At 41.5% G+C, this 19,198-nt stretch overlaps 1 protein-coding gene across 1 annotated transcript in view; it reads right to left on the bottom strand.

The window, feature by feature from the left end:
- The window catches only part of lrch1 (leucine-rich repeats and calponin homology (CH) domain containing 1), a gene marked incomplete at its 3' end in the record, with an annotated part of 120,665 nt that overhangs the window by 27,698 nt on the left and 73,769 nt on the right, over nucleotides 1-19,198 (bottom strand). Inside the window, exons 5-9 of the mRNA XM_080456964.1 lie at nucleotides 12,196-12,332; nucleotides 11,823-11,956; nucleotides 9,058-9,145; nucleotides 6,738-6,843; nucleotides 3,564-3,678 (exon numbers count right to left, since the gene is read on the bottom strand). Of these exons, the coding sequence (XP_080313090.1) occupies nucleotides 3,564-3,678; nucleotides 6,738-6,843; nucleotides 9,058-9,145; nucleotides 11,823-11,956; nucleotides 12,196-12,332 (580 nt within the window). The remainder of the gene's footprint in view (nucleotides 1-3,563; nucleotides 3,679-6,737; nucleotides 6,844-9,057; nucleotides 9,146-11,822; nucleotides 11,957-12,195; nucleotides 12,333-19,198) is intronic.

The raw sequence follows: 19,198 nt of genomic DNA, 5'->3' as shown, positions 1-19,198 counted from the left end.
AGGAGGAGATAGATGGATGTGAGGAAACGACAGATAAAGAAGGGGAAAGATAAAAGTGTAGAGCCAACGTTAGGCAGAATAATTAAGTGTTAAACTTAATTGACTTCCATACTAGTAGCTCCTCTGAGAATGTTCTCCCATTTGACTAACAGATAACAGATTTGAACCAAACACGGAGCAGAAAGCTACAGTACTGCACGCAGTGAAGTCCCAATTAAACATCGTTTTCCCTTTAGAATGCGACGAGCAGAGCTGACCACACGAGGACACATGTAAGATAAGGCTAAAGATAAACCTTTATTCATCCCAGAGGGTCAATTCAGTTGCGACGGCATCCCGTATCAGAAAAGAGCCCAGACAGAGGAAATGGTTCAACACAGAAAACGTGTAGTCATTGACGCTCAAACAGCTTCCTGTGATTGTTCCAACTGTCTGCTACTCTACCGCATTGTCCTGTGTCACAGACCCCACCCGCACGCTTTAAAAACAACTAACCTTTGGGTATCTGATCCAGTGTTGATTTTGTCGACTAAAACTATGATACAAAATGTTCGTCGACTACCTTTTTTCACTGACGAAAACGAAATAAAAACTAAGCTATGATGACTAAAACTAAGACTAAATATATTGACAATTTTGTCAACAAATAAAAACTAGACTAAAATGTTAGGGAGGGACTAGTGGAGAAGAGATCCAGTAGAACTAAAAGACAAGTCATTTTATGTTCGGTTGTGCTTTGAAAATAGCAGATCTACAAGCTCACAACGCGTCGCAGCGCGACGCGTTGTGAGCTTGTAGATCGTCTATTTTCAGCATGCAAACAAGTGTAAAATCAGCCATTATGATGCCATCAAGGCACCGCCCAAATACATTTTAGTCGACTAAATCAACTGTAGATTTAGTCGACTAAAATGTTATGACATTTAGTCGACTAAAACTAGATTCAAATTAAAACATTTCAGATGATTAAAAGATGACTAAAACTAAATGAATTGTATTCAAAAAAGACTATGACTTAAAACTAAAATCTAAAATGTGTTGTCAAAATCAACGCTGATCCGATCCTAGTGCTGCTGCATGTACCAACTCACTAAGCAAGTGAGGGTGATTTGGACCGATATTACAGTCCCAAACTAAAATGTTCCACACTGTGGACAAAGTCTTTTGAACAATGACCAGCAGTCTGTTGTTTTTGTGTTGCTTTTTAACCCATTGAATCCAGGAACGCATACTGTGTCATTTTAGATTTTAGCCATAACCATTATTATTTTAGCCATAACCATTATGTTATACTTTGGCTCATGTTATACTCAAGCTCATAGCGCAGCACTCGGTGCCGCGCTATGAGCTTGTAGATCTGCTATTTTTGAAGAATCTTGAACATTTTGTGCAAATCTTTGAATATATAAAATTTTTCAAGCGAACCTTTTTAACTCAAATCTTAGCTTCTGGGAGATTCCTGCTACTAAATAGTTTGAGATGGGGGTCGGCGGCCAAAATACATATCATTCTCGGGGTCCTTGACATGAAAAAGGTTTGAGCGCCACTGATATAGAAACACAGGTTTTTTTCAGAAACCTGTTAGGATTTAGAAGACATTTGTAGACGCGTTCCCCGGATTGAATGGGTTAATCATGATTTACACATTTTGACAGTCGGCTCACAGATGTGTTATTAAAGCAATGCTTTTAGACCAGCTATGAGGCATTGTTACAGTGGGCATGAAGAGCCTAAAACCCACTAAGCTGTTCTAACATCACTGTAAACAACGGCCCCATGTGACTTATACCTTTTATAAAACGGCAATCCAATATGGCACAATGAAAATCATACCCATATCTCAATTAAAACATTTCATAACAATTTCACCGTAAAAGTCCGCTCTGCAATTAAGTAGTTCCCGATTGCCTGCACAAACAAGGCAGCTGCTGTCCCCTATAGGGCTGTCAAACGAATATTCGATATTCGAATATTGGGAAAATATGTATATTCGAATATGAAATTTTTTTTTTTTTTTTTTTTTTTTAAATGTTTATTTGGCAGGGACAATACAAAAAACAATGTATGAAGTTATAAAAACAAACAAAAGATATGTTTTATTGGATCCGAGCACTCGATACATTGTTTTTTGTACTGTTTCTGTCACAAAAAAAAAATATATATATATATATATATAATTACAATAATATTATTCGAATATATTCGAATATCTGCACATTTTTAAGACCAATATTCAAATATAATTTCTGAGGAAAGTCCCCTATGACTGCATGGAAGCTCCTGAATAATTAACACACTTGTAAACTAGCTGTTGTAATTGTGATGTTAATCAATATTGAGCAACTGCTCTGGTCTGTACATGACCTATTTTCATTTATTTATTTTTTGCCAAAGAATGTAATCAAAACCCGTTTTTAAATCGTACATTTTGAAACCATTTGTTTTTTGCAGTAATATTAATGTAATGTGATAAGAGGCATGTGTTTATTCAACGTTTACCTCTAAGCTGAGAGGGAGATGAAGCAGGGACCCCCCCCCCCCCCCACTACACATATATTGTACAAAATTGTGTTGCAGGTTAAACTTTTTCATATATAGCTTCATAGACCTGTTTGACAGCACTACCATCAGTGTTGTGTAAATTCATATTTTTTATTTCATTTGTTTGTTTATGCAAAGTATTTTCTATTTCTATGTTGGATTCATATTAACCACTTATTTGGTCTGCTCTTTTCTTCCCTTGTAGATCGCCGAAAATAGACGATCTACAAGCTCACAATGCGATGCGTTATTATGAGCTTCTAGATCTGCTATTTTCAGCTAATGTTCCCCTAAGAATAGGGATGTTCCTATCACACTAAGGACCCCCTAGGGGTCCCGCCCGACCCATGTTACAGACTATAGAGCATTTTACAATGACTTCAAATGCAGCTCAGCTAATCAAAATTAAAGGACTGGAACTATTAATGTTATAATGTTTATGCCTACTTACTATCCCAATGACTTTAAAGCACATGAGAGTTTCCCATGTCACTCTTAATTCTTACAATGACCTCAACTTGTACTTTGTAAGAGCATCTGCTAAATGCCTAATGTGTAAGTTGTGACGTTGGCATGACGACAGAACAGGTCGCCTTGTGCATGTTCTGATCAGACTGATATCTGTCATTATCTCACATACAATAAACACCAAGAGACAATCTGAATAGTATAATCTGCAGGGATGCCAAATGGCATTGGAACACTAGACCTCCATTCTTATTCCACTTCAAGACCACAAATTGATCAATCATTTATGCTGTACACTTTCTACATGAATCTTTAACAACATACAAGTGCTGCGTGACGTCAACAGGGCTAATTTAAGCATTGTTTGCATGCATTGGTGAAGAAGGAACAAAAAGAAGCTTAAAGAGTAGTTGGAAAGTGTAGAGAGGCAGACATAAGAGTGAGAGACAGACAGACAGACAGACAGACAGACAGACAGACAGACAGACAGACAGACAGACAGACAGACAGACAGACAGACAGACAGACAGGAAGGAAGGAAGGAAGGTCTTGCCTTGATATAGTTGACAAATCGCGTGCTGAGTCCCGAGTCTCGATAACCAAACTGTTCCTTCAGGGCTTCCGTAGGGCTCTCCTCGATTAGACGAACCGAGTCTGTGTGGGGGTCCGCTGAAAGGGGGGACAGATCGACAACGGTCAACACAAAGAACAAACCTGTCATTTAAAAATACAACTATTTCAGAAGGGCCAGTTTTTAGGGGTAGAGAGAGGCCATAATCAGAAAGCTGGTCACAGGTTCGGCCCTCAGTAGCTTTTTGTGCAAATCATGCAAATCTGTGCAAATCTTCGAATACATATATACATTTTTAACTCAAATCTTTGCTTCTGGGGGTCCCTGGAACAAAATGTTTTGAGATGGGGGGGTCCGCGGACAAATACATATCATATATCATTTTGGGTGGTCCTTGACATGAAAAGGTTTGAGAACCACTGACATTATAGCAACATACGTTTTTTTCAAAACAAACTGTTAGGATTTAGAAGGCATTTATCCCCAGAAGCAAAGATTCAAGTTAAAAATGTTTGTTTTAACAAATATATATATTCAAAGATTTGCACTCATTTTCACGATTTTTCAACAACAAAAAAATGCAGATCTACAAGCTCGTAGCGCGGCACCAGCTTGTAGATCTGCTATTTTCTAATAGCCCAAGTATAAAATAATGGTTATAGCTAAAAATCTAAAATGACACAGCTATGCGTTCTCGGATTGAATGGGTTAACCCATTTAGACCTGAGGCCTTCTAAAAACGGATTCTAAAAACGTCTTCTAAATCCTGACCTAAGTTTTCTGAAAAACGTCAAATATTTATTCAAAAATTACAACAAATGTATGTTGCTATATACTGTACATAGCAACAGGAACCCCAAAAGGGGTTCCCGCCCAAAATGGGTTAAGGTACATTTTTTGCTTTCTTTTCAGCCCACTTAAGTTCCACGGAATGGTTTGTTATACACTAATTCAGTTCAATGCAATGACATTTGGTTTCACCCAGCTGGAGAAAAGATAAGGAGATCACACTGTCTAGTATTCAGATCAGATAAATCAGAGCTGATAGCGACACTCTGCCCTGTAGGGATACATTTGTTCTCCAATCAGTACGTTCCACTGCTCTGACCTAATTAAGAGAGATTGAGGTGGTCTATTTAGGCTGTCTGTCTGGGGAGAGGGTGGATCCATCACTGATAGGGTCCCACCACAAACACACTCACACTGACAAACCCACACAGCCAGCTACTGTAGGACAAAAGTGTTTTCTGGGAGGCTTTTCACTGCACAGTAAATTCCTCCTGTTAATTACAAACACACTGATCACAAACACTCTCTGAGTTACAAATGGATCAATTAAAACTGAGCATTTCACAATATGCTATAGTTTATAGAGGGCATAGCATCGTTCCAGACCCCATTCATTTTACCCATAAGAGATTTCCAAAAATATTTATATCAATTATTTTAAGCCTAGAATCAAGCAATCCAGGAAGGATCCTGGTGATTCATGACCATAAAACGTTTGATTCTGTGAAGAAAAGAAAATTGAAAACCACAAAACAAAGGGTATTTATTAAATATAGTATATCATATAATTACTTTTTTTTTTACAGAATCAAATGTGTTCACCAGGATCCTGGATGGCTTGATTCTAGGCTTAGATTAAATGATATAAATATTTTTTGAAATCTCTATGGGAAAAATGTATGGGATCTGGAACGATGGAACCAGAAAATGGCTGCCACTGCTATGCCCCATAGTCTGTAATAATACAAGTTGAAAATTGTCGGAAATTGAAATACCCAAAAACTTTTGCCTAATGTAAAACCAAAACAGACAAGTAGAGAGGAGTTGAGTGGGTCCAGTTCTATGCGGTGGAAAAGCTCCAGTACGTTCATTCAAATCTCTCACACACTCCCATGCTGATTAAAGTGTTGACCCAGCTGTGTGGCGCCTCCCTGTGCTGACACTAGCTTCCTGATGCTAATCTGTGCTCTGTCTTCACCTCACACACACACACACACACTAGCAGTTCCTTAGATCCTGCCAGCCAGCCAGCCAGCCAGCCAGACAGACAGACAGACAGACAAGCATATAAATACACAGACAAGCAGACATGCAGACGGATGGATTGACACAAGTCACATTTTCATTAACCAACTTCCTTGTGTGTGGTGCATGTTTTCAAATATCACATACAAAGCTTGGAATGGACCAACACTGTTAATTGAACCCTAACTCTCTAATTACTTTACAAATATCACAAAAACATATATATTAAACAAAACAAAAAACTAACAGCCATCACTGAACGGCTGTGAGGCGACTAAGGTGACCTCTTTTGTCGTTACTTTTATGTTCTCACTACCCGTTTGATCCGGTTCAGCCCAGGTGATGGTTGAAACACGGCTTATTCACAACAGTGATAGACAGGAGAATGGGACAGAGATGAGACGCTAGATGAGACAGAGTAAAGATTAAGAAAACAGGGGTACAGACGTGTAGACAGACAGACAGCATAATGTACAGTGTTCATGGACACTGTACTCTGCAGCTGTTCAAACCAATCTGCCTTAATAGGAAACACGCTGACACACACACACACACACACACACACACACACACACAGGGAAAGAGGAAACAGGATAGCAAAGATTTATCCGGAGTGTCTGTATCTACTGTGTGTGTGCGTGTGTGTGTGTGTGTGTGTGTGTGTGTGTGTGTGTGTGTGTGTGTGTGTGTGTGTGTGTGTGTGTGTGTGTGTGTGTGTGTGTGTAATGCTGCAGAAACACTGGATCCATTGGCAAGGCATCTGGACAGGGGCCCAAAACAGGGGCCCTAGCCCGGCCCTGGCCTGTGTTGCTCTAGCCCGGACCGGCCCCAACCAGGCTAAGTCTGAGATTGTTCTGCCCCGAGCTGTCACACCATCATACCAAATACATGTAATCTCTCTCTGATGCGTGCATGCAGAGGAAGGGAGAGAGGTAAGCCCGATGTATGCTCCGGCACACGAAAACATACGACAGAGCATTAATTATGCATTAGGATGCTTAGGACTCATCCTTGACTCTAGCTCAACTCAAGTAGAGTTTAGCCAGAGCTGCCATGCACGCACGTAAGGGTGTCCATGCATGAGTGAGTGAGTGCATGTGTGCGTGTGTGTGTGTGCATTCACCTGTCAGGGAGCTTATGTGTTCCGTGGAGTCGTCCTTGCCGAGTCCTTCTTCCTCGGTGATGTTGGACATCGGGACGTTGAGACTCAGGCTGTCCTCGTCTGATGGCTACACACACACATACACACACACATTCATGCACCCACCCACCCACGCACATACGCACAACCACAAGAACAAGAAAGAGCAAATATAATTTGAACACTTTAGCACATTCAACAGACGTGCATGCAAGCACACACATAAACACAAAAGTACACCCTCATATTATGTACACATGACAAGCAATACAGCTGGTTGAACATGAGGAACAGATTCAGGGATTATATATAATAATAATAATAATCAATCACGTCACTCTGTTACGCATGGTTCTCCACAGTGGGTTGACCAATTTATCTCAACTTGCACACAGGCATTGATCATTAGCATATGCACACGTGAGGAAGCCTATTTTTCACTTTCCCCATTTTTTTTTTGTGTAAGCACCAGAGATTCGGAGTTCAGGCTATGGGATCTGTCGTCATGGTTACAGCCCCGCAGGCTATGGGATCTCTAGCCGCTGGTTACACTTGGCTCACACACACACACACACACACACACACACACACACACACACACACACACACACACACACACACACACCGGCACAGAGACAACGTAGCTCTTGGTGCTAATAGCATTAGCGTGTACATTCTTTACACAGCTCCAACATTCCAGCGCTTAATGTGGGATCTCACCGCGGGTCAAAAAGTACATTATTTCAAGTATTTTTAAGTTGAGAAACGAGGCGAGTCGGCTGTGGAGGAAAACTCTCTCTCTGTGAATGACAACGAAGGTGGAGCTCAGCTCAGTTGAGCTGCACCGTGTGTGTGTGTGTGTGTGTGTGTGTGTGTGTGTGTGTGTGTGTGTGTGTGTGTGTGTGTGTGTGTGTGTGTGTGTGTTTTATATATTTCAGCAAATGACTTTTGAAACTGCAAATATTCATAATTAATATGTGAGCTATTGACAAATGTATATGAAAACAGACCTGATCAATCCACACATTAGAAGTGATAGGCTAATATGCAACATGGCATATTAGCCTATACATCATACTGTACATAGTATAGCCTATGTACAGTATGAGAGGTCATTCAATTGAATGACCTCTCATACTGTACACCATGTTATATTTACATTTATTATTTATAACTTGGCAAATGGACTTTATTATCCAAATATGGCTATGAAGGTGAACAAGAAACACAGCTGAAGATGTGATTGGAATCAGTGTAGATGTCCTCCTCTAGAGATGCCCTCAGTCTCAGTGAAGAGATGAACGGAAGAGGGACAGACACTACATTTTAAATCCTGACCCATAAAGCCCCAGTGGTGGCCTACCACGCATTGTAAGGCTACTATCACCATTTTATGTCGTTATATTGGTTTTATTAGTAAAAAAATTATAATATTACATATGGGTGCTCCTTACATTTTGTTGGGTTCTCCTACATTTCTTCTCGTGCTCCCAAGTTTAAAAAAAAAGATATTTAGATCCCTGATGTACTGTGTACACAGCGCTTATGCCATAGTCTGCAAATGCTTGGAATGCTCCAATCCCCAGGTATGGACTAGTAAATTAATAAATAATTAACATAAAATAAAATAAATACATCTAACATCTAGTACACCATACGTCTCCTAAAAGCCACTCTCAGTTCAAAGGGATCAAAGGATTTGGAAAATTACGTTTTTCCATTTGCAGAGAGACATTGCTGCAGTCAGCGCAACGAAAGAAAAAAAAAAAACGACCACGGCGGTTTTATCTGCCGCTCGGGCGCTCTTTGAAAGTCGTTCCGACTCTCTTGACGAGTCGCCAGATAACGAGCCGTCATTCCACGGCGACGGCGTCATCTTCCGGGGAATTATGGAATTTTGGCAAAAAAAATGTAAGAAAACAAAAAAGAGACGACGGCCGTCTTATCAGAACGAGCCGTGTTATGATGCATGAAAAGGCAACGCAGGGATATGAAAGATCATGGAGGAGGAGGAGGAGGAGGGGGAACAAAAGGACTGCAGAGAACAAAAAGGCTTTGGTAATGGAAAATAAATCTCTCTGATGTCTAAAAAACGTGGCTCAACTTTTTCTTTCGTTCTCTTTTTTTTTTTCATTCCCTGACAATGACTCGTAAAATCCTCAAGAGTCCATTTAACTCTGACAAGTGTATATAAAAACACATTTATACACTTGTCAGAGGAAAGAAAAGTAGGCAAACGCTCACACAAACACGTGCACACTGCACACGCACACACACACACACACACACACACACACAGTACCTCGGTAGCAGACAGTCTTTTGTCTCCGTTGTCGCTGCCCACTCCTGAGTCGGTGTCCTGTTTCTTGTGCTGATCGATGTCCTCCGTGCTGCCAAGGACATGGTAAGGTCAGAGGGTCACACAGGGCTGTTTGTGTGTGTACGTGTGTGTGCGCGTGTGCGTGTGCGTGTGCGTGTGCGTGTGTGTGTGTGTGTGTGTGTGTGTGTGTGTGTGTGTGTGTGTGTGTGTTTCCACAGAGAGAGAGAGAGAGAGAGAGTGTGAGGGAGAAAGTCTTGATGAACTATGAGAGTGAGTGATGGAGGAAGAGAAGTAATGAGTAAGTGATCGGATGAAATTAAGTGAATAAAGAGTGTGTGTGTGTGTGTGAGTGTGAGTGAGTGAGTGTATGCGACTCAGTGCATGAAGTAGTGAATGAGCAAGTAAAAGGAAATAGGTAGATCTCTCTCTATCTCTATCTCTCTCCTCTCTCTCTCTCTCTAAGAAGGACGTGAACTACTAAGTGGAGTCTCTAGGCAACTGAGCGATAAAGTGTACTGTAATTGCTTCCTCACACACACACACACACTTGTTCCTCCCCCCACCATGTTTTCACTGTTCATTTCACAGCCTGCCTCTCCTTTATACAAACTCTCTAATCATGAAGCCTTGAAATGGACCAGATCATATACAGCATTGTTTCTCAAAGCGGGGGGGGGGGGGGGGTTTAATCGTGAACATTTTTGCACATCTTTGAATATATATACTGTATATATATTTAAAAAGAATCACACCCAGTGTGAAGTGGGCGGTGTGGTCACAGTGGTCATCACAGTGATGGAAGTTCACTTAAAGAAAAGTAATATTGTGGACCAACCATTGTATACCCCTAACTTAAAAAAAACCATATATGTGTTTTTTTTAAGTGCATAGTCCTATTTATAGGGCTTCCTAAACCACAAGGGTCAGCAAGGTGACTCTACTGTATGTTATGTTATTTTACAGTATACTGTAGGTCCATTATGTATTTACATGTCCTAAGACTGCACTGAACGCTAAACTTCTTTTGGCTTGGTCAGGCTTCCTGAACTGAAGAAAAGTTGGTGAGGACTAAAGTGTTTTATCCTCACTGCTGGGTTCTGAACGTAAGACCCTCACACTGTACAGTACACATACACCAGTGGTGGAAAAAGTACCTCACATTTTGTACTTAAGTAAAAGTACCAATACTGCAATGTAGAAATACTCTGTTACAAGTAAAAGTCTGGAATTCAAAATTTTCTTGAGTAAAAGTACAAAAGTATTGGTATCAAAATGTACTTACAGTACCTAAAGTAGAAAGTACTCATTATGCAGAGTGTCCCATTTCACAAGTTTTCAAATGTATAAAATAGCAGATTTACAAGCTTGTAGATCGGCTATTTTCAAAAAGTGAATATAGGGCAGAAGTGGGTTTTGTAATAATAATCCAAATCTACAAAGTAACTAGAAACTATAATTCTCGTGGAGTAAAAGTACAATATTTTCCTCTGAGATGTAGTGGAGTAGAAGTAAAAGTACTGAAAATTTAAGATACTCCAGTAAAGTAGAAATTCCTTAAATTTGTTCTAAAGTACAGTACAGTACTTGAGTAAATGTACTTGGTTACTTTCCAGCACTGGTATACACTGCTGGAACAGTGATTTTACCACAGATCTCCGCTGTTTGTTTACATCAATCTCTGATGTGCTTTGACATAATTTGTCCAAAAAAAAAAATCACTGTTTCTGGCAACAGACACAGTGGACAAAGTATGTGCTATCTCTCTCCACTAATTAATTGCCACCTGGTTGTGTTTGTATTCTTTCAAAAGGGGGATTAGAGAGGTTTGTACTTCCTAAAATCCTCAGCCGTCCATGGAGTACATTGAGTGTCTGACCATTCATACACAATGTTCAGCTAACAGGTGTTTGGCTAGTTCAAAACTCTTATCCTAACAGCCGAACCGAGCATCAGCCAGGCACAGTGAAGTTATTTTGCTCTGCAACGACGTCATTCCGTTCTCATGGCCCTGCTGAAGCCGAAACAAGTTGTAGTTCGTTGGGAGCCTTCAGGCCAAACAGTGGTTTTATTGTAGGGTCTTTGGTTACAGTGTCTTTGTTCTAAATATCTGCTCTCTTCCTCACTCTTTCCTCCTCTGCGAGGTGTGGGAGGGTCGTGGAGAGAGAGAGAGGGAGAGACACGACATGAAAGAAAGAAAGGACGTGTTATGAGTTGTATGTACATTTGCGTTGTTTGTGTGCATGTCTAGCCTGTGTGAGCTTTTCCAGGACAATGATAGCCATTTTTCCTGCCCACGAGGTTCCAGCCGAGGGGAGGGAAAGGAGGCTAGGGGTCAGGGTTTGTAGGGGGCCAGAGAGAACAGAGCACAACATCCTCTAAAAAAACCTTTTGCTCTCTCATGGCAGGGAGGCAGAGGAGGAACAGCTCAGTGGAGGGTTTCTGACTTGACTCCCATGAAACTGTAGAGCAAAGAGGGGAGGAGGTGACACAGGGGTCAACATCTCCCATGGCTGATATATGGTTTAGTGTCAGGGGTCTCGCACACTCACTCCTAAACGTGCATAAAGTACTTCACTGTCAGATGAACTGCAATCACACAACGACTGCGGTGAGCCACGATAGGCTGAGACAACAAATGACCTGCCTGTGGCCTGTGATAAAACTGATTCTGTGATAGGCTGACTCAATGACTTACTCAGTCATTGTGTCATTGACTGGGTCCGCGATAGGCCGAGACCACAACTGACCTGCCGGTGGTGGGCCGTGATAGGCTGAGGCGTTCTATGACGGGCAGGTAGAGGGAGGAGTCGGGCATCTTCTCGCTCCGACACGCCTCGATGGTCAGGTACTTGAATATGTGAACTTTACCTTTGATGCAAATCTGGAAGAGATGACAGCAAAGCATTCAAAACCAATTGCAGGTCAATTTTTTACACTCTGAGAACTCAATTGCATCACGTGCATTGATCCGCTATGAGATGTAGGGCTGCAACAGTAAATCAAACTAATGTATTTAATCAATTATATATAAAAAAAAACCTAATCGACAGAATAGGCAGTAGTCACTAAGAAGATAATGGATGGTTGCAGCCATAATGTGATGCTGGTTGCTCAGTGTACCTGTGCGGGGGGGCTCTGTAGGGGGTTGTTCTCCAGATGTAGAGACTGGAGGTGGGACATCTTCCTGTAGCATACTGGGATGGTGGACACCTTGTTACACGAGAAGTCAAACTTCACCAGGGGGAGTTCTGCCAAGTCTGCAAGATGAGGAGACAGATCAAAGCTATCAGAGAACAGCTTCAGGACATGAAAAGACTGCATGGTCCCATGAGAGACTTGACTGAGTCCCTCCATGCGCACGCACGCACGCACGCACGCACGCACGCACGCGCACGCACGCACGCACGCACACACACACACACACACACACACACACACACACACACACACACACACACACACACACACACACACACACACACACACACACACACACACACACACACACACACACACACACACACACACACACACGTGCATGCTCATTAGTTTTATACTCGGTGGGCTTGTTATGATAACTCAAATCGATAAGGACTTGGGGGAGACAGTTTCTCTGCCTTCTCGCCTGCACAACGATTCCATAATCTTTCCCCTCCGTTGAACAATAGAGTTTACGTATTGTATTTTTTTTCCATGACTAATAAGGCAGACTCAGCAGGGGTTTGTAATTGCTTGCAGCAGAGTTCTGTACATGTTAATGTCGCCCCTAATTAGATATAAAAGAGCTGGGAACGAAAATGGTTTTCTAATTGCTTTGTTCTCGAGTTCCCACACTAGACGAACACAACCTGAGTGTTATGTAGACAACAGGAGCGTATTTGAAATGTTAGCGCTATCAGTGTAGATATTAAACAGTAGTTCAAATGACCGGTTGAATTTATTCTAGGGCTCCAACTAACGATTATTTTCTTAGCGATTATTGTAGTCAATTACTTTACTTGATTCATCGAGTAATCAAGATTGTTTTGTCCTATATTATACTTTAGACAACAGTTTTGTGCAACAATAGCTAATCTACAAGCTTGTAGGCTATTTTCTCTATTTTTGTTTTTGGAAATTGTCTGAAACGACATGCCGAACATACAGTAAGGATGGATTATTAAATTATTAAATGCAATTGATTAGTTCAATAAACTGTTGCAACTCTAAACACATCAAGACGTAGGAGCTTCTGTTCCAGTCAGGTCCCCCACAACCGCAAATATAATGCTTCATTTTGCTACACGTTGTGAGCTTGTAGATCTGGTATTTTTGGCGTGCAACACCATCGTACAACACAGCTTAAGGGTCTTACTGCAGACAAACTAGTCTAGAAAACATCAGCTGTCTGAAAAACACCAATAACATTTAAGGACACTATGACACAGTTGCTTCATAGTCTTACGACCCAGAAGGTTGCACTGACAGTGCAATCTGTCAGTTTGTTGACGAGCTTTAGTGTCTGGTGTAGCTGTTTGTGTGCATGTGTCTGTCTGTGTATCTTCTCTATCCTGTAGTTAGTCTGCTCTGCACTGTACATGAAGATATGCCACGCTTCTAATCTGTACATAATGCATGTATCCTGTTTATGGTTCAGTCGAGCTTCTTCAGAAAGCAGACGATCACTGTGTTTTGTTGTGTACAGAGCATGCGCCGGCATCATCATCATCATCATCAATCATCATCGTTCCAGTCGGATCCTATTTTGCTTCCACTGTCACTGATTTTACTAAAGTATTCCTTAGTTGTTTATGTTTCTTTATTGCATTTCTTTTTTCGGCGCTCGGGTGGCGAAGTACCTGCCCTCCACAGCGGAGGTTGTGGGTTTGAAGGGAAGGGTGACAATTGTCATTGCGCGTGCACCTATGGGGTGGGGGTGGCACCCATAGATATATACTGTATAAACACTAGATGACTCACCCGCGCTGCTGGCCAATGGATTACGACGTTGCCACATGGCGGCCATCTTGGGACAGTCAGCTCGCTCATTCATAACATTATGTCTATGGTACATGTACTATTGAAATAACCATAGCGTGCTCAATTTTCATCCGATTTTCAAATGGTTTGGTGTGTTGTAAACACCAAGGATGTAGTTATGATACTGCATACGTAATGTTATTTTCATATAAAGTCCATGAATATAATTATAAGTTTGAGCTACGCTTGCGACGCCCCCTTGAGCCATCTAGCCTTTCTTATATATATATCTATGGTGGCACCTGTCAGCAGGGGAGCCAGTAGGATAAAATACACAATTGTGTGTGGAATCAATTGGCATAACGACTAAATTGGGGAGAAAAAGGGGTACAAAAAAATAAAGAAAGTATTTCTTTAGCTAACATGATAGATGTTGCACATTCTTTGAGAGATGGAGACAAAGACAGAAAGAGGACACCGGGGACAGACAGAAAGACAGCGTTTTAACTGTTCCAGAAAGCCTCTAGGGAGCCAGAGAGTGCTCCACTACCGCTCCTCTCTGCGCTACCAGAGGTTAAAAATAACCGGTGGATTCTTAACCACAGTGACCCGGGCAGCGTGGGAGGAGAGAGGAGGCGCGTACATTCACAACATGGAAATAATGAGTGTTCATTTAAGTATACAAATGGAATGGAACCAAATGGACCCGTATTTGGTTCCATGTGTACACTCTCAGAGATACATGTTTTTTTTGTGTATTTTTTTGTTTGTTTTTAAACATTCAATTACCAAAACCAGCTGTACGACAAACACAAAGCTGGTGGTTTTGGGGCAGCTAGAGAAAAGAAAGCCGCGTGTCTCACACTCGCTCGCTGCCAATGACATGTCTCTAAGGAGGTCATAAAAAAAAAGAACAATTATTATAGAATATCCCTAACAGTGCGGCGTAATTAAAATCATGCGCAGACGGCGACGGCCTTGGCTCGAGTTGATGAGGGAGAGCCGAGCTGAGCTCCAAATAGAGCTCACATCAGCAAGCATTCTCTTGCTAATTAGCTTAAACACGGCATTTAAGACATACATACACATACACATACACGCATGCACGCGCACACACACTTACACTTACACTTACACACACGCACACACACACAAACACAAACACACAGACACACACACGCACACTCATATGGTCGTCCTTCTACGCTGGGAAAAGTTAGATTTTGGGATAAAATCGAAGAGGTAATAGCACAATTATGACTCCGAAATGTTTTCAATTAAAACCCCTTTCGGTTTTCATTGAAAAGAGAAAAGGAAACAACAAAACCAATCAAGTTGAATGATTAACCCAAATAGAATACAGTCGAGCAGCTTTCTGACAAATCATCACTCATCTGGCATTAAAACAACCCAAATTACTATGTCAGGAAGATGAGTTGAGACGCCGCGTTCATTGGGTGGGAAGCGATAGCGAGTCCTACGGGTTGGCACCTGTTCACCAGGGAGCTGAACTGAGAGGAATAGTACGTTCCTCCACATGCGTCTCACACCCTCCCAGTGAAACTCCTCACTGTCTGGTGACTTCATGTCCCACTTGACCAACTGTAGGGGTCAGCAGTGACACAGACTACATTAAGTTGGTAAATATTCGAGCCATATCATCTTTCAATATGTTCTTATATCCACTTTTATAAACAATGAACAAATCAATAATTATTAATAAGATAACTAACTAATTATTCCTTAAAATCAACTGTATCGCTATCGCTGACATTGGAAATGACAATGATATTTGGCTCTGAACAAATGATCCATCTTTTTCTGCTTGCTTAGAGTATAATACCCTGATTGTGTTGTCTTAGGTGTTGTTTTTTTGTCATCTGGGTGATATTTAGTTTTTCAGTTTTTTGTTATTTGTTTTTTATTGTATGTTTACAGTATGAATCTCAAGGGGCTACTCCTAATAAAGAATTTCAATATACCGTATATATATAAAACTGTTACTTTTCAGGATTCGAATTCCAATGTTTTGAGCTTGTAGATCGGCTATTTTTTGCTACTTTTGTGTGACACTGTAGTATGACAAAGTAGGGCATCAATTTGCAAAATAAATAAAACAGGTTTCTGCCCGATAGCAACGCAATGAATAAACTATCATCAGACAGGCACAGAAGATGATTTCAAACCCCAACCTTGTCCTCCACCCTAAGTATCAGCTTCTTCCCTTAGGCAGCCTCTTCAGACCCCCCCCCCCCGTGCACGCTGAACCGCTTTAGGCACTCCTTTGTCCCCCTGTCCATCAAAGCCCTAAATCAGTGTTTGTCAAACTTGATATGGACCTCCAAGTTGATATGTATTTGGCGGAACCCCCATCTCAAAAATGTTTTGTGCCAGTGATTTTGATGTTGAGAAAAAATAGTTGTATTAAACTGCTCTGGACCATCTCTTGTTGGGATTTATTGAAGTACTGCAGGTCTTTCATGTTTGCCAAACTGTTGCATGTAACACAGTTGACAGTTAAGGGGTTGACATGCGCTCACACAGTGCCACTGTTGACCTCTGTCACAGCATCTTTCATGTCACAATATGTCACAACATATTTCCATAAAAGTCAAATGTTGTTCCTTTCTTTTCCATGTTTCCTGTTCACTTGCTGTTACACTACAGGGTTTCCCCAACTTCTCCATGCCAAGGATCCCCAAATACCCATACTAGCCTCTGTAATAAAACCTCTTTAAAACAGTGGTTCTCAAACATTTTCATGCCAAGGACCCCCAAATTGATTTGGCTGCGTACCTCCATCTGAAAGTTTGTGCCAGGGACCCCATAAGAAAAGATGTGTGTTAACTCAAAAAATTAATCAATAGTGTTCACAATTTTCAAAATGTTCAGTACAAGCTTGCAATGCGAGTTGTGAACTTTTAAATATAACAAATAAGATAGGGTTAAAGATTAAACTGGGGACCACCTAAGACCCCTTCAAGGACTCCTGGGGGGATCACCGAACCCCACTTTGAGAACCACTGAAGTAATGGACGCCAACGGCTACATCAAACAGCTCTGTAATACCTCTTACTGTCATGGTGGTCTTATCATCATTGTTAAGGCTACACAGTCAGAGAAACTCTAGAAGTTCAACATCCCTCCAGTCCTCAGGGCTCCCATCCAATCCGCTCCCTCGAACCCCCCCCCGTCCCCCGTCCCCCAAACCAACCCCCAACCCCCCACTGTGTCGCCACGGTGTCGAGCGGCTGCGCCAGATCAAGTCTCATCAATCAATCCCGGCGCGGTAGATAATGGCGGAGAGCGCGAGCCGTCTGCTACGCATAAGGAAACGGCCATAAATCTTAAAAAGAGAGACGCGAGGAGTGGAGACGCGGGGATGAGGCCGGAGGAATGTTCTGGAACACGCTCATCGTACATCATTCTGAATAAACAAGAGATGCAATGCGCTCAACATCTTCATTATTTCACAGACTCAGCCGCCCACTCCCCTTGTTGTTGTTGTTGTTGTTTCTTCATTGACCACTTGGAGGCCCAGCATGCCTATTCTGGGGGGAACATTCGCCCCAAAATAGCCGATCTACAAGCTCACAATACAAGAGATTTGGTACAGACGTAAAAAAGTGGTCCAAGTACAGCTGTAACTCAGGCCTGTTTTACTAAGAGTAGAGGGTTTAAGTTGTTAAAGGGACACTATCACAGGCAGAGCTTTCAACATCATTTCTATTAAAAGCCCATACCAGTGGGCAAGCCATCACATTATTGGCTTAGGAATGGGACGAAAACAAAAAAATATCCATGAATTCAGGTCTCCATGGGGTGACTAATCGATAGAAAAAAGGTCATTTTGGGGGTGAACTATCCCTTTAAAGCTCAAATGAAAGTTTGAAATGCAGCACTTTTAAGGATCCATTTGAGAAACCCTGAGAAAGGCCATATCTGACAGTAAGGGGAATTTTGTCAATCTATATACAGTATACCGTACTGTTGTTGTTTCTATACACTGTGATGATGACCAGCAACAGCTGTAGCAGAATTTGATCCCACAGCCAGTAGTGGCACCGGCTGTAGGTATAACTCCAGATATCATGTTTTCAGGGTTCATGAGAGGACAACCCGATAGGGCATATGTAACACGTCTACGAGAGAGAGAGAGCCTCTTGAAGACTACAGGCCATGGAGTGTGAAGCAAAAACATGGCTGTAAATCTTCTCCACGCACCTGAGGAGTCGAGGTACATCATGGACTGGAGGCTGGAGCCACGTTGTGGAAAATACACACTCTACACTAATACATCATTCAGGTTCATTTCAATGAAGACGAATAGGAAAAACAACGTGCTTGACTCGACTTCTTTTGGTTTGAACCTTTATTCAGAGTGAAAACCTTAGTTACTGCACAACTTTTCAGGAAAAGCCAAAAAATAACAGATCTAAACTGGTCACAGTGACAGCGTTGAGAGCTTGTAGATTGGCTATTATTGCAACTTTCTGCACGACACTCTTGTATGACAAAGTAGGACATTAATTTACGAACAAACTGAAATATGGAGATACAAGGTTTCTGTCCAACAGCAACGATATACTCAGGGATGATGGAACGAGCACAAGATCAGTGTGCTTCACACACGATATGTTATCACTGTTGCTCACACGTTCACACCTCCTGGGACTGTCTTCTATTGTCAGCAGTGTTGCCAAGTCTGCTTATTATACGAGACTTTGGGCTTGTTTTCCTGTAAATGTGACTTGTTGTGTGAGCTTGTATAGATGATTGAATACTTTATACTTTATAAGCAGTTTGCAAAAGAAGATGTGCTATTTTCAAAAAATCTTGAAAGAAATGCTAAGAATTTGACAGAAACTTTGTACTTTTGTACTTGTCACTGGCAATTTGGGGGGTCCTTGACATGACAATGTTTGAGAACCACTGCTCTAAAACAACATTACACAATACAATTTGACTGACCTGCCCTAGTCGCTTATTTTGGGTATGTTTTTCAGTGACCTGGTTGGTTGTTTCTCTCGCAAAATAAATCTGGCAACACTCACTGTCTGCCAACTGAGCAGTTTTACTGCAGCCCCAAGACCGGAATCCCTTAATATGACAAACGCTCAAGGGAAAGGACTTTACTTTATGCAAGAGGTTTTGTTTTTTTGTT

This window comes from Gymnoscopelus braueri, assembly GCF_963280865.1.
Source record: "Gymnoscopelus braueri genome assembly, chromosome: 18".
NCBI classification, from domain to species: domain Eukaryota; kingdom Metazoa; phylum Chordata; class Actinopteri; order Myctophiformes; family Myctophidae; genus Gymnoscopelus; species Gymnoscopelus braueri.
This window is presented reverse-complemented; position numbering and strand designations above follow the sequence as displayed.